The 22456-nt window shown below is 55.7% G+C and overlaps 3 protein-coding genes across 3 annotated transcripts in view; 1 reads left to right on the top strand and 2 right to left on the bottom strand.

Moving 5' to 3' along the window:
• Positions 1–853: 853 nt before the first annotated feature.
• On the bottom strand, positions 854–1393 carry AURANDRAFT_67131 (hypothetical protein; the record flags this gene model as incomplete). The annotated part of the gene is made up of 1 exon (XM_009042523.1): positions 854–1393. One exon carries the CDS (start codon positions 1391–1393, stop codon positions 854–856), a length of 540 nt encoding a protein of 179 aa, XP_009040771.1.
• Positions 1394–2771: 1378 nt separating this feature from the next.
• Positions 2772–7324, top strand: AURANDRAFT_67130 (hypothetical protein; the record flags this gene model as incomplete). The annotated part of the gene is made up of 7 exons (XM_009042540.1): positions 2772–3581; positions 3704–3718; positions 3788–4321; positions 4356–4477; positions 4541–4640; positions 4700–6859; positions 7175–7324. The coding sequence occupies 7 exons, from the start codon at positions 2772–2774 to the stop codon at positions 7322–7324; spliced, it is 3891 nt and encodes a 1296-aa protein (XP_009040788.1).
• Positions 7325–7617: 293 nt separating this feature from the next.
• The window catches only part of AURANDRAFT_72500 (hypothetical protein), a gene marked incomplete at both ends in the record, with an annotated part of 18543 nt that continues 3704 nt past the window's right edge, over positions 7618–22456 (bottom strand). The window contains 26 exons of the mRNA XM_009042522.1: positions 7618–9230; positions 9560–9695; positions 9813–10253; positions 10336–10845; positions 11418–11607; positions 11805–11897; positions 11953–12218; positions 12272–12359; positions 12406–12449; positions 12512–12605; positions 12650–12706; positions 12747–12976; positions 13544–13664; positions 13727–13838; positions 13962–14061; positions 14123–14305; positions 14352–15797; positions 15939–19284; positions 19312–19429; positions 19490–19691; positions 19806–19842; positions 19994–20247; positions 20291–20305; positions 20564–21021; positions 21434–21496; positions 21552–21629. Coding sequence (XP_009040770.1) covers positions 7618–9230; positions 9560–9695; positions 9813–10253; positions 10336–10845; positions 11418–11607; positions 11805–11897; positions 11953–12218; positions 12272–12359; positions 12406–12449; positions 12512–12605; positions 12650–12706; positions 12747–12976; positions 13544–13664; positions 13727–13838; positions 13962–14061; positions 14123–14305; positions 14352–15797; positions 15939–19284; positions 19312–19429; positions 19490–19691; positions 19806–19842; positions 19994–20247; positions 20291–20305; positions 20564–21021; positions 21434–21496; positions 21552–21629 — 10295 coding nt within the window. The remainder of the gene's footprint in view (positions 9231–9559; positions 9696–9812; positions 10254–10335; positions 10846–11417; positions 11608–11804; positions 11898–11952; positions 12219–12271; positions 12360–12405; positions 12450–12511; positions 12606–12649; positions 12707–12746; positions 12977–13543; positions 13665–13726; positions 13839–13961; positions 14062–14122; positions 14306–14351; positions 15798–15938; positions 19285–19311; positions 19430–19489; positions 19692–19805; positions 19843–19993; positions 20248–20290; positions 20306–20563; positions 21022–21433; positions 21497–21551; positions 21630–22456) is intronic.

The following is a 22456-nucleotide window of genomic DNA, read 5'->3' as shown; positions in this document are numbered from 1 at the left end:
TTAATGTCCCATCATATCGANCGCGTCTTCCCATAATTAATACCAAGACGGACCTCACCTTCAAATTTTTGTTGTTTTTTCTTAGAGAAGGAGCGTGGTAGCGCACCACGTGCGTGGGGCCCCGCTTACATGGGGCGACACTCTCGTGGCCTGAGCTGCCTACTCTTCGTCGGAGTCGGGGTAAAGGCCGCTGGGCTTGAATTTGAAGTAGTCCTCGAGTGACCTCGAGCTACAGGGTGGTAAACTGATTAAATCCTACTTGGGCGTACTCGGGGAGGTGTCGGGCGACTTCCCCTTGCCCCCCGGCGAGTTCCTGGCACCGACTTTCTGGGCCGGTCGGTCGCCGCCGCCGCCGCCGCCGCCGCCGCCGCCGTCGTCGTCGTCGTCGTCGTCGTCGTCGTCGTCGTCGCGCGCGCGGGGGAGATTAGAACCCAAGTCAGCCACAGGGCGACCACAGAGAGGCGATGAGTTGCCCCATATCAGCTGTCACGATATGTAAACCTGGAGCTGCAGAAATCGAGTGGGGGCGCGCCCCACAGTCGCAGTGATCGAAAATCTCGTCGCAGGACGCCGCCAGCAGGATTTTTTGCGCTCCCGCCTCGTCGTCGCTAGCGCACGCGCGATTCGTACACCACCTAGCGCGAAACGGCACGGCGCCGGCGCATCACATCATCGATAGCGTTATCCGTCGGTCGAAACGAGGGGTCCGTCTCGAGCGGGGTCCGTCCTGATATTTTTGCGATCAGGAAATAAATCTCTAAATAAATGCAAATAAATATGAACGGGCAAATGGGGCCTATAACTGGGCAGCTACCCCGCTTACATGGGGCGACACTCTCGTGGCCTGAGCTGCCTACTCCTGGTTGGGGTCGGGGTAGAGTGTCTTGACGTCCCACTTGAAGTGGTCCGCGGCGATGATGTGCTTCATGGCCTCGGTGAACACGTCAGGGTCGTGTTGTGGAAAAGCTTCTTTCATGAACTCCTTGACCGGAGCCGAGGTGGCGAAGATGTCGACAATGAGTTTCTTGAAAAGGTCGCTCTTGCGTCCCTTCGGCATCAAAGTCTCTCGGATGTCGTACTTTGTCGTTTCGACCAAAGCAGCGCGCGCCTCTGCGTCCATCTTCGCTTTCTTCACACATTTGTAGTCCTCCGATTGCCAGTAGCGCTTCGCCCCGCGGCATTCTGGCTCTTTGTCTTCAAGGCACGTTGGGCATATCCACTCGTTTGTCCAACTAATGTCGTTCTGGATGAACTTCTCGCCATAGTTTTCTATGCATGACAGACACGCAATTGAGTCGTGGTGTTTCCTATGCTGATGGCACACGTCACAAGAGACCGTGTACTCGTCAGGTACCAACTCCTTGCACTTTTCGCATGTGACTTTCGCATTCATTACTTTCGGGGTCCGAATTACAGTAGCGGGGTCCGTCTTGATATAATTGTGCGCCGGTGGGGTCCGTCTTGATATTAATTTGTGCGGGGCGCCCGGGGCCCCCACCCTTCACTGCATGTGCGGTCCGTATCTTGTGAGGAACTCGTCGATGCTCGTGTCCTCGGGGAGCGGCCAACCGGGCGTGTTGACGTCATGATTTTGATATTAATTTGTGCCGGCGGGGTCCGTCTTGATATTAATTTGTGCCTGCTGGCCACCCTGATATTTATGCCCACCTCTCGACGCGCCACCTTTGAGCCACGCTCCGCTCGTACACCGCAGCCTTGCGCAGCAGCCTCGAGGGCACCCCGCGCCGTGCCAGTGAACGAGATGCGGACCAAGCTCACTGGTCTCGTACTCGACCACCTCGAATTTGCGGACGTGCTACATTTGCACATGATGACCAACTCCGCGAAGCCATATTTCGCCAGAATCGTGATGAAGAAACTGCTGGAAGAGCTGAGCATGGGCCATTTCTACGAGCCTCTGATTCAGTGCGGCGTCGTGAGCATTCAAGTGCTGCAAGACGAGGGGCTCATCTCGAACGATGAGCTGGAGAACCGCATTGGCATGGGCTTCGTACACGTTCGAAAGCTCCGCCGCCGGCTTCGGGCCTGTCTCACTCCTGCCACACACCAATCCCTGATCCTGCACCAGCGGCGACGGCTCCCGCGCTCGCTGCCGCCGCGCCGGAGCCCGCGGCCGAGCCGCGCGAGGCCCAGAGCACCCGGAGGCAGATCACAGGCTACATCTGCAACTACTCCATCGCGTCGCGCAGCCTCTGGAGGCACCCCCCTCCCCCCCCCCTTCCCCGACAAGGCGCTCGTTACCGAGGAAACTCAATTAATTTTAAAGGATTTTTTATTAAGATGCATAAAACCACGACAAGTACCTAGGCAGCTCTAGGCAGCGGGCCGCGCAGGCGGATCCCCGCCGATGCGAGGCCTGGACTGCGGGTGGGCTCGAGAATCTCGGGGCTGCAACCCTGGTACTGTGGCTCGTGCGCCCTAGCTCCAGGCGGCGCTGGCTAAAAAATCGATAAATCCTCGATAAAATGGTTATGGGAGGTGCATCTTAGTGTTTTTTCTGCGATGTGGGGTCCATCTTGGTATTTTTCCACGCCAGTGGGGTCCGTACTGACATTTTTTCCAAAGAAGACGCCGAGCGGGGTTCCTTTTGATGTTTCTCTCCGTGGTGAGGTCCTTTTTGAACCTTGGTACGGAAGTGAGGTCCTTCTTGATTTTGATCCTAATTAATAATTTCTATGGCCGCTAGCCCTATGGTTGTTCCGCGCACTGCTCAGACATCATGTCAGTAGAGTACGACTCGACTTTTTAGAATGTCTCCCTGGTTTCCTGAGAGTGTAGGCTGGTTCGTGGCCTGTGGTTGGTTTTGCAGCGTCGCTTCGGGCGCACCAATAGTATTGAGCCATACATTTGCTGCTATCGGCTTCATCCTAATCGCTTCGGATGAGCGCAGAGCCAGTACTGGCAAATCATTCGAGCAGTTTGGCAAGGAGCAATGCGATAGATTGAATAGAAGTGCCATGAGGAGTCAGACGCATCCGAAAATGATAGCCGGGGATTTTGTTACGCGGGCAACCTCTGGCGAGGATGCGGTAGGGGAGATGCTCCCTGAGTGTGAAACCCTGCTTGCACAAGACCTCGGGCAATTGCTTGACAATATCATGGAGATGTATGTGCTGCCATGGTATGGTAAGATTAGCGAAGATGCAAACTTTCCGAATGAGCTCCGCGCTGTACTCGCTCGAGCGCTGGGAGATGTATGTTCGCGCATGCTGGACCAAGTGAATCTTGTGTCTCTCATTTTGGATGGCTGTCTGGACGCACTGACCCGTCAAATCAAAGCGCATGGTGTGATGCGGGCCAGCTGCGAGTATGCCGGGATAGATCCTAAGACAGACATAGTGGCTTCGCGGTTGCGGCACCTTGAAGCTATCAAACGGCGAAATGACGCCACAATCCGAAAACTCAGGAAGATAGGAAAACTCCACCCAGCTGTTGGTTGCGGAGACGAAAAAACCTCTGCTGGAAACAATGTGGCCTCCTGTGAGTTGCGATATCTCACCCAGCTCTCTGGGCGCCTGACCCAGCTCCTGCTGACGCAAGAGGACAAGAAATGTCGAGCGGTTAAGTATCTCGTTGGCCACCGTGTCGAATCTCTATCTTCAGATTTTACAAAATCATACCACACGCGCTGACGCACTGATGGCAATACATCGGAGGGTATTTTAAATTGAAACCATCACAGGTCCGAGAGCTTCTGGTACATGTTGTGCTCGGGCGGTGTCCTCTAGGCGATTTAATTAGCAGCGAAAATTGTGAGCTGTCGTAGGTGTTTGTTCCAATATTGAACGCGATCTCCCCCGAAACCATTGCTCTGTGGCTCACCAACGCACTTGCTGGACGTCGCAAGTCTCTAGCCGATGACGGCAAATCAAGCGTGCGAATCGAAGCTTCTATACAGAACAAAAAGCTTCCACAGGATGGGCATAGGATGGGCAGTGTATGTGCCGGCAAATGTCTCGCTGGTTTCCAGTCAGACGATGCCTGGATTCATTTTGGTGGTGAATTAGATGCTGCTGCTGCACTTTCACATCTCAAGAAAGAGGGTCAGTATCTGTGGCGCGTGGAGCCGGGAGCATTCACATCGCGTGCCCTCGACGAACCTGTCGAATTCATTCTATCGTATGCCGCTTCCGACGGCAGTAATGTCTGTCACGTGATATTTTTTGGAGTGCCATTGGGCTCTGATGGAGATGCAGGGTTCGAATACTTGAGATTCGGGGGTGGGAGCCGAGATCCACGTCTCGTGGACCGAAAGCGCGAACTTACAATTTGTGGCCTTGTCCCGTCTCTCCGAGAAGTTGTCAGCTTACATTTTTCTGATGTTGCGTTTTCAGGCGTCTGCTTCACAGACGTTGGTAAGACTCCGCCACTGGTCCCGCCTACTGCCGCGGCTCTTAGCAAGGATCCGAAAGCAGCGCTACGGCAGAGGACACCCATGCCACACCTTGGCACTAACGTGCGATCTGGCGTGTGAACACCGTGTTTTAGTGTGAGTTTTCAACGACTCGAGAACACCTAGGTTGAATCGCTTTTCCGGGAGCAGCTCAGACACGTGTTGCTCATTGAGCTTCAGGCAGCGGTGGAGATGGCAGAAGACGTCTCGTCCACACTTCCAGGTCGTACGGGCCCTTACCATAAGTTCCCCCGCGTGGGGCGCGTTGTGGGTTTAATGATGCAGCAAGGTACAATAGCCAAGTCAAAGAGACCAGTTACCCAGAGCGACTGGTGTCATGGGCGAGGTCCACATGCTGCCTTGCGCCTCCTCAAGGCCATCGATGCTACTCTTGCCCACGGCGGCGTTTGTATTGCCACAGATGGCGACTCTACTAGGACAGCACGTGCTTTTTATTGGGACTATTTCTCCCATGCAGCGCGCGGCGACTCGAAATCAGTCTTTCTCCGCAGCACCGCAGCCGCAATGTGCCCCGAAGCTCTGGCCGTCTGTGATGAGTTGGTTGGAATAACTGCGGCCAATTGTGCGCTTCAGACAAGGCGCGGAGCCGCAGAAATGGCCTGGCTCGTTGCTGCACTGCGCATGCGTACACTCCATGGCTGTCTTTATGAAGCAGCTGCAGACACAGCTGTAGATGGAATGGCCTACTACACGGCGGACTCAATTTTTCTCGAGCCCAACGACTATGGTCGTCTTCTCTGGTTTGCCAAACGGATTGATGCGCTCGACATGGAGCCGCCAATTGATGCCCTCCGACGGGATTACCCCGAGCTTTTCGCTTACTGCTCTTCTCATAGAAACAAACATGTTGTCGAACCTCGAACGCCATTCTCGCCGCCACCAAGAGACGCCCATCCCTCACGCCACCCCCAAGTCAATGTTAAATCCCGCAAATCTGGTGATAACGACTCAAGCAACGCGATTGACAAAAGCGTGGACGTGGTGCTTGCATGTCAACGACGAATTGCGATTGCAGCTACCCTTGAGACACGGTCAATGACAGTGCCCTCAAGAGTAATAGGATGCTCACAAGGCCACAGCCCTGCAGCAATCAAAGTCAATTATCTGCTTCGACATCGTCCAACAAGTGAGTCTCTTATCGCGAGGGGCATAATCCGAAGCGGAGCCTGGCCTAACATTGAACTAGCCCGCCGCTGTGAACTTCTGACAGAGCCTCAATTGCAAATCGAGCAGGGCTGCGAGCAGCTTGAGAAGAGACCAATGACCGCACCGTGTAACGCTGGGCACCTTGACTCATTTCGAGATGAGGCCCAGGCAGCAACATATTATCGAATTTGGTTGTTGCAAGCGACGACGGCGGGTGGCGAGAAGCGAGTCGTCCCCATCTCTCGCGACAGTATAGCTCCGCCCTATGCACGGAAGCGATTTCGTGACTTTTGGTCTCTGCGTGAAGCACTTGAAGCTAGCACTGGTTCGTCAGTGCGAGTACCCGGACTCCCGCCTCGGGGATTTTCACGTACTAAAGTGACCATGGAAAAGCGCCGTGCGGGTCTGGAAGAGTTCCTCACAGCCCTCCTGGCCGACCCTTGCTGGCGCCATTCTCATGAACTTGGCAAATTCTTGACCTGCAACATCTCTGAGCCCCGTGATAGTGACTTGAATATCGAAACTGAAGATGAGGGCAATTCTAGTTCCAGCGATCACGAGCCAAACACGAGGAATTTTTTGGGTCACGATGCCATCAATGGCATAACACCGAGTCGAGCACCACCGTGGAGCCCAAGTGCAAGAGATGAAAATGGAGTAAAACCGCAACTCCCGTCACCCATTCGCACCATGGGTCTTGTATCCGCGCCTTTCATCGCAGCCGCTGGTCTGGTCGCGCCCAATTTGGGAAAGGACGACGCCACTTTGAAAATCCCTCACCTGCGCCAGCCAACTTCAGCAGACTGGCGTAAGCTTCGGCGCGTCGAGCATCACTGTTATGCCCTGCTGCGAGTGCTCTTTGAAATCGAGCGCCTCGGTTTGCTGCGCCGTAACTTTGTCGCTCTCATTCGCCGTGTGACAACCACGCTCTGGTCCCCCTCACTTGCTGCTTGGCTTGGAGATCAGGCCAAACGTAAACACAAAGTGCGATCGTTGTCCGGACTTATAAGCAAACTAAATGGGTTCTTGTGGCAGAATAGCTGCGAGAATGACACCCGTCTCGACCCTCGGGGTCTGGCTGATGCTGTTGCCGTCGTGCGCAGAGACCTTGTTGCGGCGGTGCCCTCGTCGCTTGTGTCGCTCCTGGGTCAGAAGGCCACCGAAGATGCTGCAGATAAGCTCCTTGAGCTCGTGCTTTGCCCAATTCAGCTCCGCAGCATCACACTCACGCTCCTTGACCTCGTCATTGTCGAGATATTTCCTGAGCTTGAACTCGAAGTTGCCGGCTTGGAGCACCTCGCCTAGATGCGGGGGCGAAGGCTCTGGGGAGAATTCGACCCCTCTGGTTTTGTAAAACACGTGATGGAGAAATGCCAAAGATCTCGCCTGGAACCCGGCGACAATGGCAGCTCAGGAACAGCACGTGGACACTAGCTGTCCATCCGAAGACTCCAAACCGGCGTTGGTAGCTTTACAAAGTGACCAGCCTCATGACCTGAGCGATAGAGAGATTTCTATTCACCTGGCGGCTCGCTGGTACAGAGTCGCCCTGGGACTTCCTTCCCCCCCCAATACGGCCTAACCCTGCTATAGTTGCGTGTCGCACTCAGGCTGTTCAGCCCGAGTCTCAACAATCGTATCCTGGACGAGCTCCTTCAAGGACTCTTTCTGTTCATCAAGGAATTCTGGGGAGGCATAGAAGGTCTTCTGATCCTGAAGCTTCTTGTCCAGTTTGATTCTTAGAGAGATAGAGAGATTTCTACCCTTAGAGAGATAGAGAGTTTTGTATCTCCCTAGTGGCTCGCTGGTACAGAGCCACCCAATATCCTTTCCCTTCCTTAATACTTTCTAACCCTGCTATAGTCGCGTCCCGCACTGTAATAGACGGAAAGTCTTCCTGGACCTAGTGAGGCAGATCCTCTGCCCGTTCGTCCAGTAGCCCCAAGTCGCTCCAGTAGCGCCTCCCAAAACCAGGCGCCAGCGGAGGCGGGGCGGAGTCCGGAGAGCGCCCGGGTTCAATGACACCTCCCTACCTCTTACTTTCCTTGCGGTGCGCGATCAAGCCATATGGTGAATGCAAAGCGACTGCGCGTGTTGGTCGGTCGGACTTCATGCCATATGGTGCGGCTAAAAAACACAACTGCACGACCGGCAAGAGGGCCAATGACTTCAATCGCGCCATCTGCACCGTGAATGATCAGCTCACCACCATCTTCCTCGGTCCAGCCTATGTTTGGGTATAAAACGATGGTGAGATCGCGGTGATTCGAAGTTTCATACGGGTACCAGTCTTTGTGCTTGTAGTAACAGGCGCCCGTGAAAGCAGGATAGCAAGCACACATAACAGTCGGAGGTACATTGACGGAGACTAATGCTCTGCCACCCTTGCAATTGAGCCTGTCCATCAGCTCTGCAGGCAGGCCTACAAGCGCGCGTAGAGCACTTCGCAGCGCAAACGCCTTCGCGAATGCCTCCTTCTTCACGGGATGCCGCCCAATCTCTCGCTTAATGACGTTGCTATCCGGTTCTGGTCCAGCACCAGCCATGGTTGGGATTGAAAGAGAGAACGACCCGTTATTGCAGGCGTCACTGCTTACGGGACCAAAAAGTTCACCGCGTTGAAGCGCACTGTTAAAGTGATTGTAGAGGACTCGACAGTCCGATGTCGAAAGAACATCTTCTAGGATGCAGAAGCCTTTCTCTGCAAGTCCGAGGGCGGCATCGGAGTGCCCCTGGACAATCCGGGCTGCGGTCATCGTACGAAGCGATTTGGCTGGTGTCATCTGGCGCTGCCTACTCAGCTCGAGGCGGATGGCTTCCTTCGCGACGCGCCCGGCAAGGATAGATTCACTCTCAGCGAGCTGCGCCTCCATTGTCCCTGGCTCCCACAGGTAGGGGAAAACACCAGTCGCAGAGAGCACCTCACGACCACCCGGTCTAGCTGCTAAGCGACGTGCTGCTGCACAGCTTGCAGAGACAAGTCTGACCGCTTTGCGGTGCAGTGCCTCTCTCGAAGCTTCATGCCCAAGCCCGGAAGTGAGCGAACAACGATATGCTTGGCGAGCAGAGGTGAGGTGCGCGGTTTCTATTCCCTCCCCAAGCAGCGGCAGCACCGTCGCACAAGCCGCCCAGCCGTGGCAAAGTAGTGCACGCCGCAAGCTCTCACATGTTTGATACTTTGAGAGTCCTAGCATGGCAGCTGTTGCTGACACACTGGTTTCATGCACGGCGGCCATACTTTCAACTATTGCTTGGACATGTGTTGTCTCGCCTCGATGGAGCATTTCCCGGCGAGCTGACATTGGTGACGGTCGTCGTCGCACATGTACGTTCGAGATCCCGCATAGTGCTTCCTCAACAGATCTTTTGAGTGAAACAGATTCACCCGCTATGAACACCTCCAAGTCAGAAGCCGATAGGTCAGCACCTCGTTTATCCTTGAGACGAGATACAAAGGCCATGACAAGCACAAAGATTTGTTTTGCATACCACTTTCTTGGCACCGTCAAACGCACAGAAAATAACGTCGGCGAAATCTCCAAGCGATCATCAAGCGTGAGTTGCACCACACGACTGTTGGAATTGCTCACCATCTTCACCCCAATGTACAAGTATCTCCTGAGAATAGATTCAAACCTTTGCGTTCTATCTAATTGGGAGATGGTTAAGATGGAGGATACACGGCAAAAGGACTTAAAAAAGGAAGCCTCCAGAAACTACCATTGATTATAAGGCTATTGGCTCCAACCCCACCAACACAGCAATTTCCTTTATCTAGCTGTGTATTTCCGTCCAGTTGGCTTTGTTATCCCCCACTAGCTAAACGAAGCATGAGATAGCAAGGTAAATTCCCCCGCAAGGGGAGGCCGGCCTCAGTTGAAGTAAGGAATGCCAAATATGAAGGCCGATGGGCCGCGGCTCCGGCTCTGAGGAGGCTCCCCCGGTAAAATCGTTTCCGTAGAAACGACCCGTAGTGACGCGCTCTAATACGAGTCCGACGCGTCGGATGGGAATCCGATGTCCAATCCGACCACTCGATGATCGCGTTCTGCGCGGCGGCCGCGCGTCGCTCCGCGGCCGCGTTCGCGCGCGAATAAAACCCCGAAAACGGTACCTCCGGGGACGACCGGACAACCGAGCGATGACGCTCGCCGGCGTCTGTCGGCGGGGTGTCGGTGGCCACTTAAGTGGGAATGACCCCACGTCGATAGCCGAAGTCACACTGTGGCACACTCCAACATCTCGTCAAGGTGCCGCCACCAGCACCAAAATAGCGCGGTGTATGCGACGGGCCAGGACCGCTTCCGGCGGGAGCGAGGAGGCTGCGCGGGACACGGCGCGGCCGCGGACCGAGGACCTCGAGGACGGCGTGCCGCTGCCGCTGCGTGCGCATGGTCTGGAGGCGCTTCGGGCGCTCGCGGCGGCGTCGGCGAACACGGCTGAGCGTCGCGTCCAGAAGAAGAACATCCAGTTCGACGCAGCGCGGAGCTCGTGGCAGCACCTCTTTGACCCGAGCAAGTCCGACTCCCTCGTGGCTCGGGGCTACGCCACCAAGGGCAGCACGGGCGCTGACTACGGCCGCTACTGGATCACGGCCGCGGGGCTCGAGTACTTCGCGGCCGTCAAGTACGTCGCCCATCGGCGACGGGCGCGTCGGCGTCCGGCAGTACACCTGCTGGTGCAAGGCGTGCCTGGGGTGCAACGGACGCGTCATGGAGGAGGGCACGGCGGCGGCGCCGACGGCCCGCGTCGACGGGTGCGCGTCGGTTATGCGCCGCGTCCACCTCGAGCTCACGGACGCGGCCGGCGCGCGGCGGACGCGCGCCATGCGCTTCAGCGACGGCGAGTCCATCGCGCGGAACCTCAAGGAGGCCGCCGTCTTCGCGTGCGCGACGCCCGCGCACGGCTACCAGGACGAGTTCGACCTCTTCGTGGCCGCGAAGGGCCCGCGCGACCGCGTGATCGAGACGCTTCCCGCGGACCAGGAGATCAACGGAATCAACTTCAAGAAGGGCCGCCTCCTCGTCTACTGCCACGACCTCGCCCGTGTCCACGAGGACCCGGACCGCCGCAGCTTCGTGCTCGAGCCGACGCTCCGCGCGGTCGAGGCGCGGATGGTACGACGGGTCGGCGTCGTCCTCGAGGACACGCGCGCGGCGCCAACTTTGGGCGGCGTCGCCCCCGTCGTTCCTCAGGCCTTTCCGGGCCTTCGCAGACCGCATCCACACCATCTCCGACGGCGAGAGTGCCGCGGTCATCGGCGCCTGCGACGGATGAGCGCGCGCGTCCCGCGCCACTGCGCGCGCGTCCCGCGGAGCATAATTCCCCGGGATTTCAATGAAAATGCCTCCAAGGAGGCGAAATCGACGAGGAATCGGGGTGTTTCGGTGGAACAACGGTTCTTTAAACGCGGCTATGGTTTACGTTAAAATCGAGGTCTGCTGGGGGCCCCTCCGCGTGGCCGGAGCCCCGCGCTTGGATGGCGCAGCCACCTCAGCAGGGACGGAGGAGGTAGGGCGGAGGGACTCGGCGGATGGGTACAAGCCCGTGCCGCGGACGCCGGGGAGGGCCTTGCCTGGGCGAAGATAGTACACGCCAGTATCCCAGCCTCTGCAAACTTGTGGATCCAGCGACCTTATCTTCCGGATTCCGGGGCGGTAGCCCTTAGCCGCCTTGATCACCGGTCATCTAGGAAACACGGAGGTGTTCCTCGTTAGTCATCGTTCCCCCCAGGGCGAGCTCAACTTTTTCGGCCCTCATTGCCTTAAAACCTCGGCAGCTGTGCACTGATATCGCCGGCAATCGCCGATGGTGCAAGGCCAGCTGATGATTGTACAAGAGAGAAGATGCAAGATTTGTTCTCAAATGCCGACCTAGAATTCCAGGGAAGCTCTTCCTGAAACCAGATAGCGTTGCAGAGCGGCTCTGTTGTGGAGGGGGTGTGGAGTTCCCAAAAGATGTCTCGCTTGTCGAGTGCAAGTCGGTAGAGCGTGTACTCGCTCCACCACATCCTGAAACCCCACGACCTAATTAAAGGATCTCATTCATGCAGTTGAGGTCAAGTAGTTCCGTGAATGTTCACGATTACAAAAGTGATTTCAACGCGAAATTTTTGAACTCGATCCACACCTGCCCCCAATTTGAGTTTTTGAATCTCTCTCTGATCAGTGCTGTCGTGACAAGAGCGCCCATCGTCGAAATGATTGCGGGAGTTACACCGAACATTGCGTCAGGAGAAGCGTCTTCGTTGAGCCCAAGGACCTGGGAAGAACCATCCCACCAGTGTGGGTGAATGCTCCTCGGCTCTGCCGCAAACCTAGCGGCATCTGTTGTGTCAAAAAATATAGTACACATGAGCGCGGGCACCGCACACGCCCTTACCACCGGGAAAGAGCTCTGTCAAATCAAGAGGGCCAACAACAATGTTATCTGCGTCAAGAGTGATATAGTATTTGGTCGTAACACGTTGTGCCACAACAAGCTTCAATGCCATTTGGAGAGCATACTTGGGCCAAGTAGACTGAATCATTCCATCAAACAGTGAGGATTCCTCGACGATTGAAATCGCGAGACAATGATTTACCTGCTTGAGGATATCTAAGGCAAAAACATGCGCATCGGGCACAACAACGAGGAGCTGAGTAGGGCACCATAAAAATGTACACGTGCACAATTGGAATTGGGACTTACCTCGTGAATGCGCTTTCTCTCGCACAGCTCGTGTGCTCTTATTGATGCAATTAGCATTAGTGCACGATGTGCATCATCTATGGTAAGCCTAGTCAGCCGTTAGTGAAGCACAGTAGATCTATTGTCAGATACACGGTAATTGCGTTAAGACGAGAGTTACCCTAGGCCTGCTTCCGACCTGCGAGCAAAAATGCATAAGCGGTCTACGGACCGAATCACAGGCGGCGATCATGCACTCACGGAATGGAGTCCTGAGACTGATTCTTGTGATGACATTTTATCTTTAATTTTCACCAAGATTGGTGCGCTGGTTACTTCGGTGGCGCCACCACACCTGTTCGGATATAAGAGGCTGGGAGCAATATTATTAGAACAGACCCTGGCCGCATGATCGGCGTCAGGTCACAGCTCAATATACAACCATGCTCGTCCAGCCTGCCAGGTTGTCGAGCGCATGACCAAACCATGGGCAGACCCGACAGCGACGCAGTCAAGAGCACCAGCAAAGGCGCTGCCGTTTACATGCAGACAAACTGATAGACCAAATGCATCGTGCATGTAGTCTTTTCGCGTCCCCGCCAACACGGACACGTCCACATCGATGCCGCCATTAATGCGTATCGCAGTCTTATCGAATTCAGCGCCGTGCTTTGGCGATGATATTTCCAGCTCCACAGTGCCTTCTATGCGAAACAAGAGAACGCACTGAAGTAAATGTGTCAATCTCGCTGAGGTCAACATAAGAATTATCGATAGAATTATAGACTTCTACTTGTACGAAGTGTGCCTATTTCATTTCCGTCCACTTGGCCTTTTTATCTCCCACTAGCCTGAGAAGCTAAAGGAAGCAAGGTAAACTCCTCCCTGGGAGGGAGGCTGAGCTCAATTCAATTAAGAATGCCCGAATGAAGGCCGACGGACCCAGAGAAGCCCCCCTCGGGCTTCCCAACGGGCCACCGGCCCGGTTATCCGTGTGGCGGGATAATGGACTAAGGTAACTTGGTTGGCTTAGCTTGAAGTTGGCAGTGCAGCTGGCTTGTATCTCTAGTATGATCTTATTATATCTACAGCGAGTGACGAAGGATATATATCTGGGTTTCCGTGACGTTGCTCCCAGCTGGGGGACCGACCGCGAACGGAGCCGTGCCATAGTTGAGTTAGGAGCAACTCGGGATATAATTCCAAGAGCAGCGGATTCGAGCGGACTCGGACTTCAAGTCGCGGTAAAAGCAATTATCGTGCTAGTTAGCGGCCTACTCTCTGGTTCCCCACCATCTTGGCCCTTGGCCCACCGGCGCACTTGTTTTGACTATCATCAGCAGGGGCCCGGCATTCCTTTTTTGCTTCTTCGACTGGGAACTTGGGATTTGCTTGCTCCTCGCCGGCCTTTGACCTGCCTCCCGCTTACACCGCGCTTAATCCACCGGTCCGCCACCTTAAACGCGCGATACACACCTCTTCAGAGACTCCACACCTTCCAGCGCACTACATTTCGCATTCCTGGAGATGAGAGTCGGAACAAATAGCCCGGGGTTGTTTCTTTTGTAGTTTCTTTTGATCGAATTTACTCAAATTTAAATGGTTGATGGGTATTATGATCAAAGCGCCTCCAGTGCAGCAGCGATAGATGCAGCAGCCCTTGTGGTGGGCTCATCGGGGGTTCTGTGTGGCACGTCCCCTTGCGACGCACAATCAGCTCCGAGTATCGCAGCAAGTCGCCTTGCAGATGGAGCCACAGCTGCCTTGCCCGCGCCTAGCACACATATCGCAGGACCGCCGTCGTTGATCACCTGGAAAGACACGGGAAAGTGAGTGCTACTTTAGAATATGCCTTGAAACGCCGGCAGTCACATCACTCATGTCGCAACCCGCATCAGTGTGGGCAATAGAGTTGAGTACGGCGAGACAATGAAACTGGAGGGCAGTCGCCTCGGGTACCTTGAGAGCATCGACTAGAGTTACAACATGTTCAGTTTTGAGGGCTTTGCGATGGTAGGCGTCGTAACACAGAGTATTTATCTGAGCAGCGCAAGCCTAAGAGGAAGATTTGTCGGTCGAGACTGTTGGATGGGTCACACACCTCAGCAACATCAGGGTATCTTGTCATCGTCACTTTGAGTAGCATAGCCAGCACAGATGTTGGTTGGGAGGATTGGAGAGCATCTGCACCTTGCGCATAACACAAAAGCGCATTGAGGGCGTGGACAAGGCGCAACGCTGTCTCTGCATGCAGTTCTCTTTCAGTCATGATAGTGAGGGCACCGCATAGGGTTGCAGCTGTAAAAGTTGCATCATCTGCTTCAGCGTCTAAATTCACGTGTGCTTCGAGGAGAGAAGCAACCAGGCGAGCGGCGGCAGCCTGGGCGATCCCTGGTTTGGCGTTCCTCAGGATGCCTACGGCCACATGAAGAATACCGTTGACGTTGGCAAGCGCTTCGCGCTGCGCACGTGGTCCTATGGCGATATTTGCTAGAGCAAGCAGGGCCTTCTCGGCAATATGCATCCGATTTTGCCTCGTGGCCTTCGGTGGAGGGTCTTGCTTTATATGGACCTTTTTGTCGGTGTGTTCTCTATGGACACTACCATCGTCATAAATTTGGTTGCAACTTGCAGCATTCAACGGCAGTCCTGTGGTTACAGGCGACACTATCTCCGCTGCTAGGGTTGCAAGGGCCTGAAGAAGATCATCGCTTGACGCGACATGTGCCGCAGCATCATCACCAGCATCTGCGAGGTTGACGACTAAGGACAACGCAGCAAATGCGAGAGGGCTAGTTTTGTAGGCTGTTGCCTGGACGACACAGGTTACCAGGGCTGGCATGAGACCGTCGTGTGCAAGGGCTGCGCGAGCGGCGCGGCTTTTTGCATTGCTCACCAGCGATGCGAGCAGTGTGCAACCAAAAGCGGCGTCAGAGGCCGCCGTCTTGCCGGGAGTTCCCTTGGCCTCAACCACAAGCCTTACAGCAGCTTCTACAGCGCCAGCACCAAGGAGATAGCGTGTTGCTTCCGCTATCTCAGCAGCAATAATTGCGATGGCGCGACGCGCGCGTGCACGAAGGCTACCCGGTGGTAGCGCCAAGAGTACACGCAGCAAAGCGGGAGTAGCTTTTGCGATAGCATTCACAGCGGCAGTATCTAGAAGGAGAGTGACGCCCTTAGAAAAAGCATCCACACAACGAATGCGGCTAGAGTCATCAACAGCGATCGCGTCAAGAAGTGAACTCATTGATGCAGGCAGACTGGGGGGACCACCCGATGGGAAAAAATCAGAATCAACACGAAACAGATGATCATGACCATCCGTGGCGTCATGTAAACGAGGAGCAAGCATCGAGATAAGAACCAGAGCACCAGGCTGTGTTGCATTGATATCAGTTGTGCTTTCAACTGTTGCCTCGGCAACGGCAATGATAGCAAGGCGCCCAAGAGCTGTAGAGAGTCTATTACGGGACATGAGCGTAATCGCCAGCGCCAAGACGGCCAGATCAGAGTCACGGCAGACGGCACACATAAAATGAACCGAAGCCTGAACAATATTCACATCCGATTCATCACGAGATGCCGCCGATGCCATCACGCAAAGCATCTCAATGATAGTGTCAGCAAACTTGGCTGTGATTGTAGGCGTTGGCATTGAGAGCATGAGCGGCCGGTGGAGCTCACCTACTTCGCAGAGCGCAACAAGGCACATAGCAGCGGCTGGCGACCGTGGTGCAAGCATGAGCAGGCGGGTCAAGACGCCACCTTGGATAGCGAGCGCCGCAGTGGTGCCCGCTGCATCCTCAACTATGATGTCCTCAAGAGCTGTACATGCACAATCTACCGCTGACAGGTGCGCTGTGATACGTTCAGCATCATCCAAAGGCTCGGGTGCCGTGATGAGTGACACGAGCGCAGCCATATCTGCACCAGCAAGCGCGGTGGTCTTGTGTCTGAGTTTGGAGTCGTTGGTCGTTCCACGACGAAGAAGCCACGCACCATATCTCTGTTCAAAATGCTGCTTTTCATCACTAGCAACTAGTTCGGCGGAAGACGGAAATTTCTTTTTTGCGGCGCTGATGGCTTCGTCTGGTAGGCGAGTAGACTCAGAAGCATAAACAGAGGACACCGCAGCCGTACGATCGTTAACCAAAACATCCAAAGGGCAAGTGTCGCCATCAAGGGTATCAATATCTGTTGGACCCTCCATTGTTGCTGGCGCATTTGCTAGGGCAGTGATCAACTCGTGAGCATACCGCATCACGAGATCATGCTGTGCCGTATCTACGCAAAATGGACGCCAGGCACCATTCAACACGTGGGTCAGAGCTGCAACAATCTTGCATTGTTTTGCTGCTGTGGCCAGCTTGCTAGCGGTCTGTGGCTCGCTAACAGTAACAGTAGGATGTGCAAAGTGCACGAGCGTCGAAAGAGCCAAGTGTCCACACTCAAAGCTAGGCGCATCATCAACTTGAACGATACAGAGAAATAGCGCGGCGAGAACCGGTGTTTCAGTAGTGGTGAATGCTTGGCGTGGGCTGTGAAAGCTCGAGAATGCTGACATTGCACTAAGAGCGGCAGTTTGCAGACTTGCAATACTGCCATCTTTGTCACGCATTGCAGCGACGAGCGCTAGAGCAACAGCGTCACAAGCACCTGCATCAGCAAGGGCACTTGCTCGACCCTCGGCATCTTTTGCAAGAGCTGCAATCGCAGTGAGACAGATGGCTGCACAACGCACGCCGAAATCAGACGGTGCAGAAAGCGGGGCGCGCGTTAGAGAAATGAAGGCACCAGCGCATCCTGTGGAAAAAGCGACGGCATCGCGTGCTGCGACACCCCCACGGCAACACGCAGCTCCAAGTGCCTGCAATGCCTTTTCTACGGCTATCGTAGCTCTAAGTGGCACCAACTCTGGCGTACATCCGCTACTGGAATGCTTCGCTGCCGCATCAGAAGCAACGATGCCACGCGAGAGATTATCGCCAAGTGCAGCTGCACCCAGGGCGACATCGCGATCCTCGCGCAGGGCGTATGTAGAGAGTACGGTAAATGCATCGACCGCATCCGCACGAATTATGGCATCATCGTCAGTCAGACATGCAGCTGCTACCCCAACAAGACCTGATTGCGCAAGAGCCTCTGCAATAGCATGGTGAGGCTCGGCCGTGGTGCTGATGCTGTCATTTGGCTGTTCGCAGTCGCTGCGTAAAAGCGATGCAAGAAGGCGTGCCGCTGCACGCCGCTTTTCACAGGGCTGAACTTCTCTAGATTCGTGCGAGAGGCCCGCTGCGATTGCCAGACCACAGCCTAGACTTTGCACGACATCACGTTTGCAAAGCTTCTCTGATGGGTGCGCTGCGCGACCATACGGTCGCGCTGCTCCGCAGAGCGAGCCAAGCGCGAGGAGGATTGCCGTCATGAGTGAGTCCACTAGGTGTGGGTGAGGTGGACCCGCATCCGAAATTGCGAGACCAGTCGAAACAAGACCATCAAGGAGCCCACAGAGCCTAGAAAGAGTATGACCATTGGGTGGTGCAGCAAGTGCGAGCACTAGGAGTGAACCTTCGTTACTATCACGCCAACACGCCATGATCAACGCATGCACGAGCATGGCTGAACGTGTGGCAACAAGACCACGGCAAGGGGTGTGGTCGAGAGAATACCCAAGACTTGCATCAAAGAAGTTGTGCGTTGCGAGAAGCTCCAGGATTCCAGCCTGTGCGGCCTCGACAGCAGGCCTAGCATCATGCTGACGTGCGCTAGCTGATACACACAAAGTGAGAGCTGGCAGCGCTGCCACCGCACGTGGTTTGCCTTCTCGTACCGCAAGGGACGGCGCAAGCTCGAAAGCCACAACAGAGACTAAAGCCGCCACCATACGAGCCTGGCTACCAACAAGACATTCTTCTGCCGCTCCAGGCGCATGTGCTAGAAGAGCTGCAGCAATTCGAGCTCCATCGTCACGCTTCGAATTTCCAGGTGATGCATAACCACGAGCTTCCGCACCTTGAAGTGTTGAGGCCTCAAGGAGTAACGATTGATTCAGCTCCATGCTAGTTTCAAACTCTGTCCCGAGCGCCTCGATGGCGACAGGGAGCGCGCCGGCAGCAAACAACCCCCTGGCAGCATCAGAAGCTGCTGCGGACTCAACACGATCCTCAGCCCCTGTCTGCTCGTCTACACAGTAGCACGCATCTGCCATGACACGGAGGGCATGAGCTCCGAAGCGTCGGTCACCGCAAGCAGTTACAAGCTGAGTAGAAAGGCGCACATCGCCACCAATCTCACTTCGAAGTACACGCCGAAATGATTTGCTGGAATAGCTCAGGGCTATGACTGCCTCCAAGGCGGCAGTGGCGACGCGCACATCGTCTCGCACTTCCAGAAGCGCAATAATGGAATGGCAAATCCCAGCGTCGATAGCGCCATCAACAAGCTTGCATAGTAGCCCCTTGGCTTCTTCAGATCCGACTGCCGATTTTGGCCAGGCAGCTTCAATTACCCCAGAGCAAAGTGAGATGAGGGCTGCAAGCGCATGCGAACGCACATCAGGTGATGAGGAAGACAGCAACGCAACAATTGTGAATACGCCACCAGCCTCAATGATGCTCTTCGAGGCTCGAAAGGGATCGCCTGCCAGGACCGGCGCCAACGCAGCCGCTGCCCATTGCTGCAGACCATCATCGGGCGCTATGAGGAGAGGCAGCAAGAGCAGTTCCACCCTCTCATCCACGAGAGTCCGCGCTGTGTAAGTCTCCGCACGAGCAGCAAAATATGTGCACCGTGCTGCCGACTCCTGCCCGGGCGCGCTTTTAAGGCATTCTGCCACTGAAGCTAGTGCACCGCATGATCTGAGAGCCTTCACAAGTGCGCCAAGTTGTGGTGACGTAGTTCCATCTGCGCCTAGTGCCTTGGCTAGTGTCTTCAGGGCTTGGGCTCTCTCTGGCGTCGGCGCTGCAGATAAGAGTGGCTTGAATGCCTTGGCCACGAGATCCGCAGATTTTGGCATGTTTGCTCCCGCTACGATGCACCTATCAAGTGACACACCAAGTAAGCACATGTGCAATATGGCGTGAGTTTCTTGCAGAGACACGGTATTGTCTGGCCAGCCTATCCACGCCGCGCGTTCTGCGTCATCCGCTGCGGCAAACTCTATCTCGCCCCTGCCAGTTTTGCCTGGGGGGGGGTAGCAACTGGTGCCGACGTGTCAGAAATGTCAGGGCGCAGACGGCGCACCTCCTTCGACAATAGACTCAGTACCAAGGTTCGCGGAGGTGATGCCAGCGATGGTGACCTTCCAGCGAAATATTTCGTCTTTCATGGATCGGAGCTTGCCTTGGCTCGAAGATTCTAGCAGAGTCGATGCAATCAGTTCCACCCGTAGCTCTGCTTTAGGACGTGATTCATCTGCGAATACGGCCAACGTCGACCCACACACCTGAAAGCTTCTATAGACATGAGATCGACACGAAGAGTCTAGCGCTGGCGCACACTCGGACGTAGACCTGACGCCAACCAAAACCTTTGAGTTCTTTGCGCATCTGTAGGTAACCTTCAAAATCGCCAGGCGGCGGTCTTTGGCCAAAGGCCTACCATCACAGTTGTTTAAAACCGACCTTAAAGTGTCAATCTGCGCGGAGAAATGCATCGTCGACCGCTTCGGGCGAGGAAGGCTTGGTCGCAGGGTTTGAGCGTGTTCCGCGTCGACCAAAAAATCCGCGTGATTTCCCGCTGATTGACTCTTTCGGTTCAATTTCCGACGACGCATCTTCTTCGGTCTGGAGCATCCGAGCGAGTTCCTCATCACTCATGGTATTCCCCGATGACGGCGCTGATACCGCAGACGCACTGGACTCCTCTTCCATTTGCAGCCGCCGCGCAAGCTGCTCGTCAGTCTCTAGGGACATCGGCGTTCCAGGTGAGGGACGCGTCCAGGACGTGGTTTTCGTGTTGTGGTCCACAAAGAACGTCCGTCCCTGGGCATCTGTTCGCGCCTCCCAACCATTCGGCAACATCAGTTTTCTTTAGTAATAATACTATTGTATCCTGATACTACAGTACAATAGTATTGTAGCAGGAACCGAAATGTTTGGCACTGGCGAGGAGAAAAAAAGAAAGAAAAAAGAGGCGCCGAAGGCGCCGAAGCCAGGCGGAGCGACGCGCGGACTCCCGCCGACCCGCCTTTAAACCCCGCGGAATTATCCGATTGCGGGACCTCCTAGTTCGCGCCTCGCCCGCGGCCGCTGACGGACAGCCCTCGAGGCCGATGCGCTTCCAGAACGACAGGTTGAAAAAGCAGATCGGGAGCACCTGGGCGACCTCCGCCGACGGCGGGTCCGCGATCGACCAGTGCTCAGGATGTCGAATCTGGCTGGACCAGAGCTCGTACTTCTCGATCATCGCGTTGTCGAGCCCCTTGACGATGTCCTCGAAGAAGCGCAGCGTCGGGGCGCCGACCGTGTTGGCCGTCCGCTCCATCTCCGCGCAGTCCGCGTCGAACTCCGCGGACTCCTCGTCCGCGTCCTCGCCTTCGGCGCGGCGCGCCAAGTCCGCGCGCTGCTCGCGGTTCCCGAGCGAGAACTTCTCGAACTCCCCCTTGGCGTCCTCCGACAGGCGCAGCAGCATCGTGCACCGGTCCGTGCCCTCGTAGAACTCGATCTCCATGCCCTTGCCGTCGAGCTCCAAGAGGCCCATGCAGAGGTACTCGTCGCGCGGGAAGTTCCAGATGTAGCGGCTCGACCGCTGCAATGTAAACCCCTCACAGTCGGCTAGATAGGTAGATATTTACACTGCCCGATATATCCCGGGATCTAGCAACACCAAGCCGGCGGGTAGCCTATGCATTCCCTGCTAGGGCGAGGCAGTGGGGGAAATCGAAATCGCAGAATTGTAAGGTGTTTGGGGTATTTCGGGTCCGCGAAGGGGTTCTGGAGGGGTTCTGGCGCGTGGTTTGGGGCGGGTCGCGCCTCCTAAGGCGTGGGCGGCGCCTCGGGGGTCCCCCGCAAGGCGTGGGCGGCGGTGTTGATGTCCATTTTGAAGGGCACGCGGCGGGGTCCCTGTTGAAGCGCAAGCCTGGGGTTTGAGGTGAAGCCCAAGTTGAAACGGCGTTTCACATATCCCGCTGGCGGGATATGTTACCAGAGGCGACAGCTAGGTGGGACCGAGCAGGCAGCTACGTACCTCGGGCTTTGCGAAACCGTTGCTCAGGCTCAAATTTACTACCACGCTTCGCGCGGGCAAGGGCTGAGCGGACAACGTCGTAGCCCCAGGTTTGACATGAACGGCAACTGTCGGTGACCTGCTCTCAACACGCGCCGCATCTCGAGCCCCGCATATTCGTGGATCCTTGGTCGGCCCATGACCGCGGACACACGGCCTGCGGGCGCGAGGGGTAACGGCCGCGACGACGTCTCACGGCGGGCCGCGGACACGAACCACGCAATTATTTTGTCCTTCGCCCGGCATGAGATAGCTGCCGTGTTCGAAAGACCAATCTTGACCACGGTAGGGGCATGATACGAGCCGGTTTAAGTAATATCATATCGTGAATTCTCAAGTGTCATACGGAATCATTACCACCAATTCCCAATGCCCGGATACGTAAGGGAAGCGCAGTCTTAATCCGACTTCCGGGGTAAGCGTGTCGCGGCACTGCAGTCTCAATCGATTCCTGGGGTAACCATGTCGCGTCAAAACCCGCAGTTGCCCTCCTTCCCCGGGCCAGCCACGGCGGGAGGAGGACGGGGAGCGGCTCGGCGTGCAAGCCTACGCGTCGTCGCCCGACTCCGGGACAAGGAGGATCTCGGGCTCCTCGGCGCCCTCCGGCTCGTCCTCGTCGTCGACTTGGATGCGTCCTACTAGTAGTCGATGCGTGAATGGCCGAATCGTACTCTTTCGACTGTCACCGTGAAACCGTAAGATTCCAATCTATCGGGCAGTCGCGGGACGTTCCATGATCCCCTCCTCCCTCCGAGGGAGGAGAGACCGAGGTCAGAATTTTGCGTCGTGTTTAGTTAAATATGGCCAATTTGCAAGACGGTAGCAGCAAATCAGCAAGGAGTGCCCAATATGAGCACCTCGGGCCCGCAAGGAAGCCGGAAGTGTGGCTTGGTACACATCAGAGGAACGCCAAATCCTGGATAGTCGGCCAACAACCTGGTAATCCGCAATCCGCTGATGCCGTAGGTAGGCTAGTCTGCTAAA

This window comes from Aureococcus anophagefferens, assembly GCF_000186865.1.
Source record: "Aureococcus anophagefferens unplaced genomic scaffold AURANscaffold_33, whole genome shotgun sequence".
In the NCBI taxonomy this organism is placed as follows: Eukaryota; class Pelagophyceae; order Pelagomonadales; family Pelagomonadaceae; genus Aureococcus; species Aureococcus anophagefferens.
The sequence above is the reverse complement of the archived record's forward strand: the minus strand, read 5'-3'. Positions and strand labels throughout refer to the sequence as shown.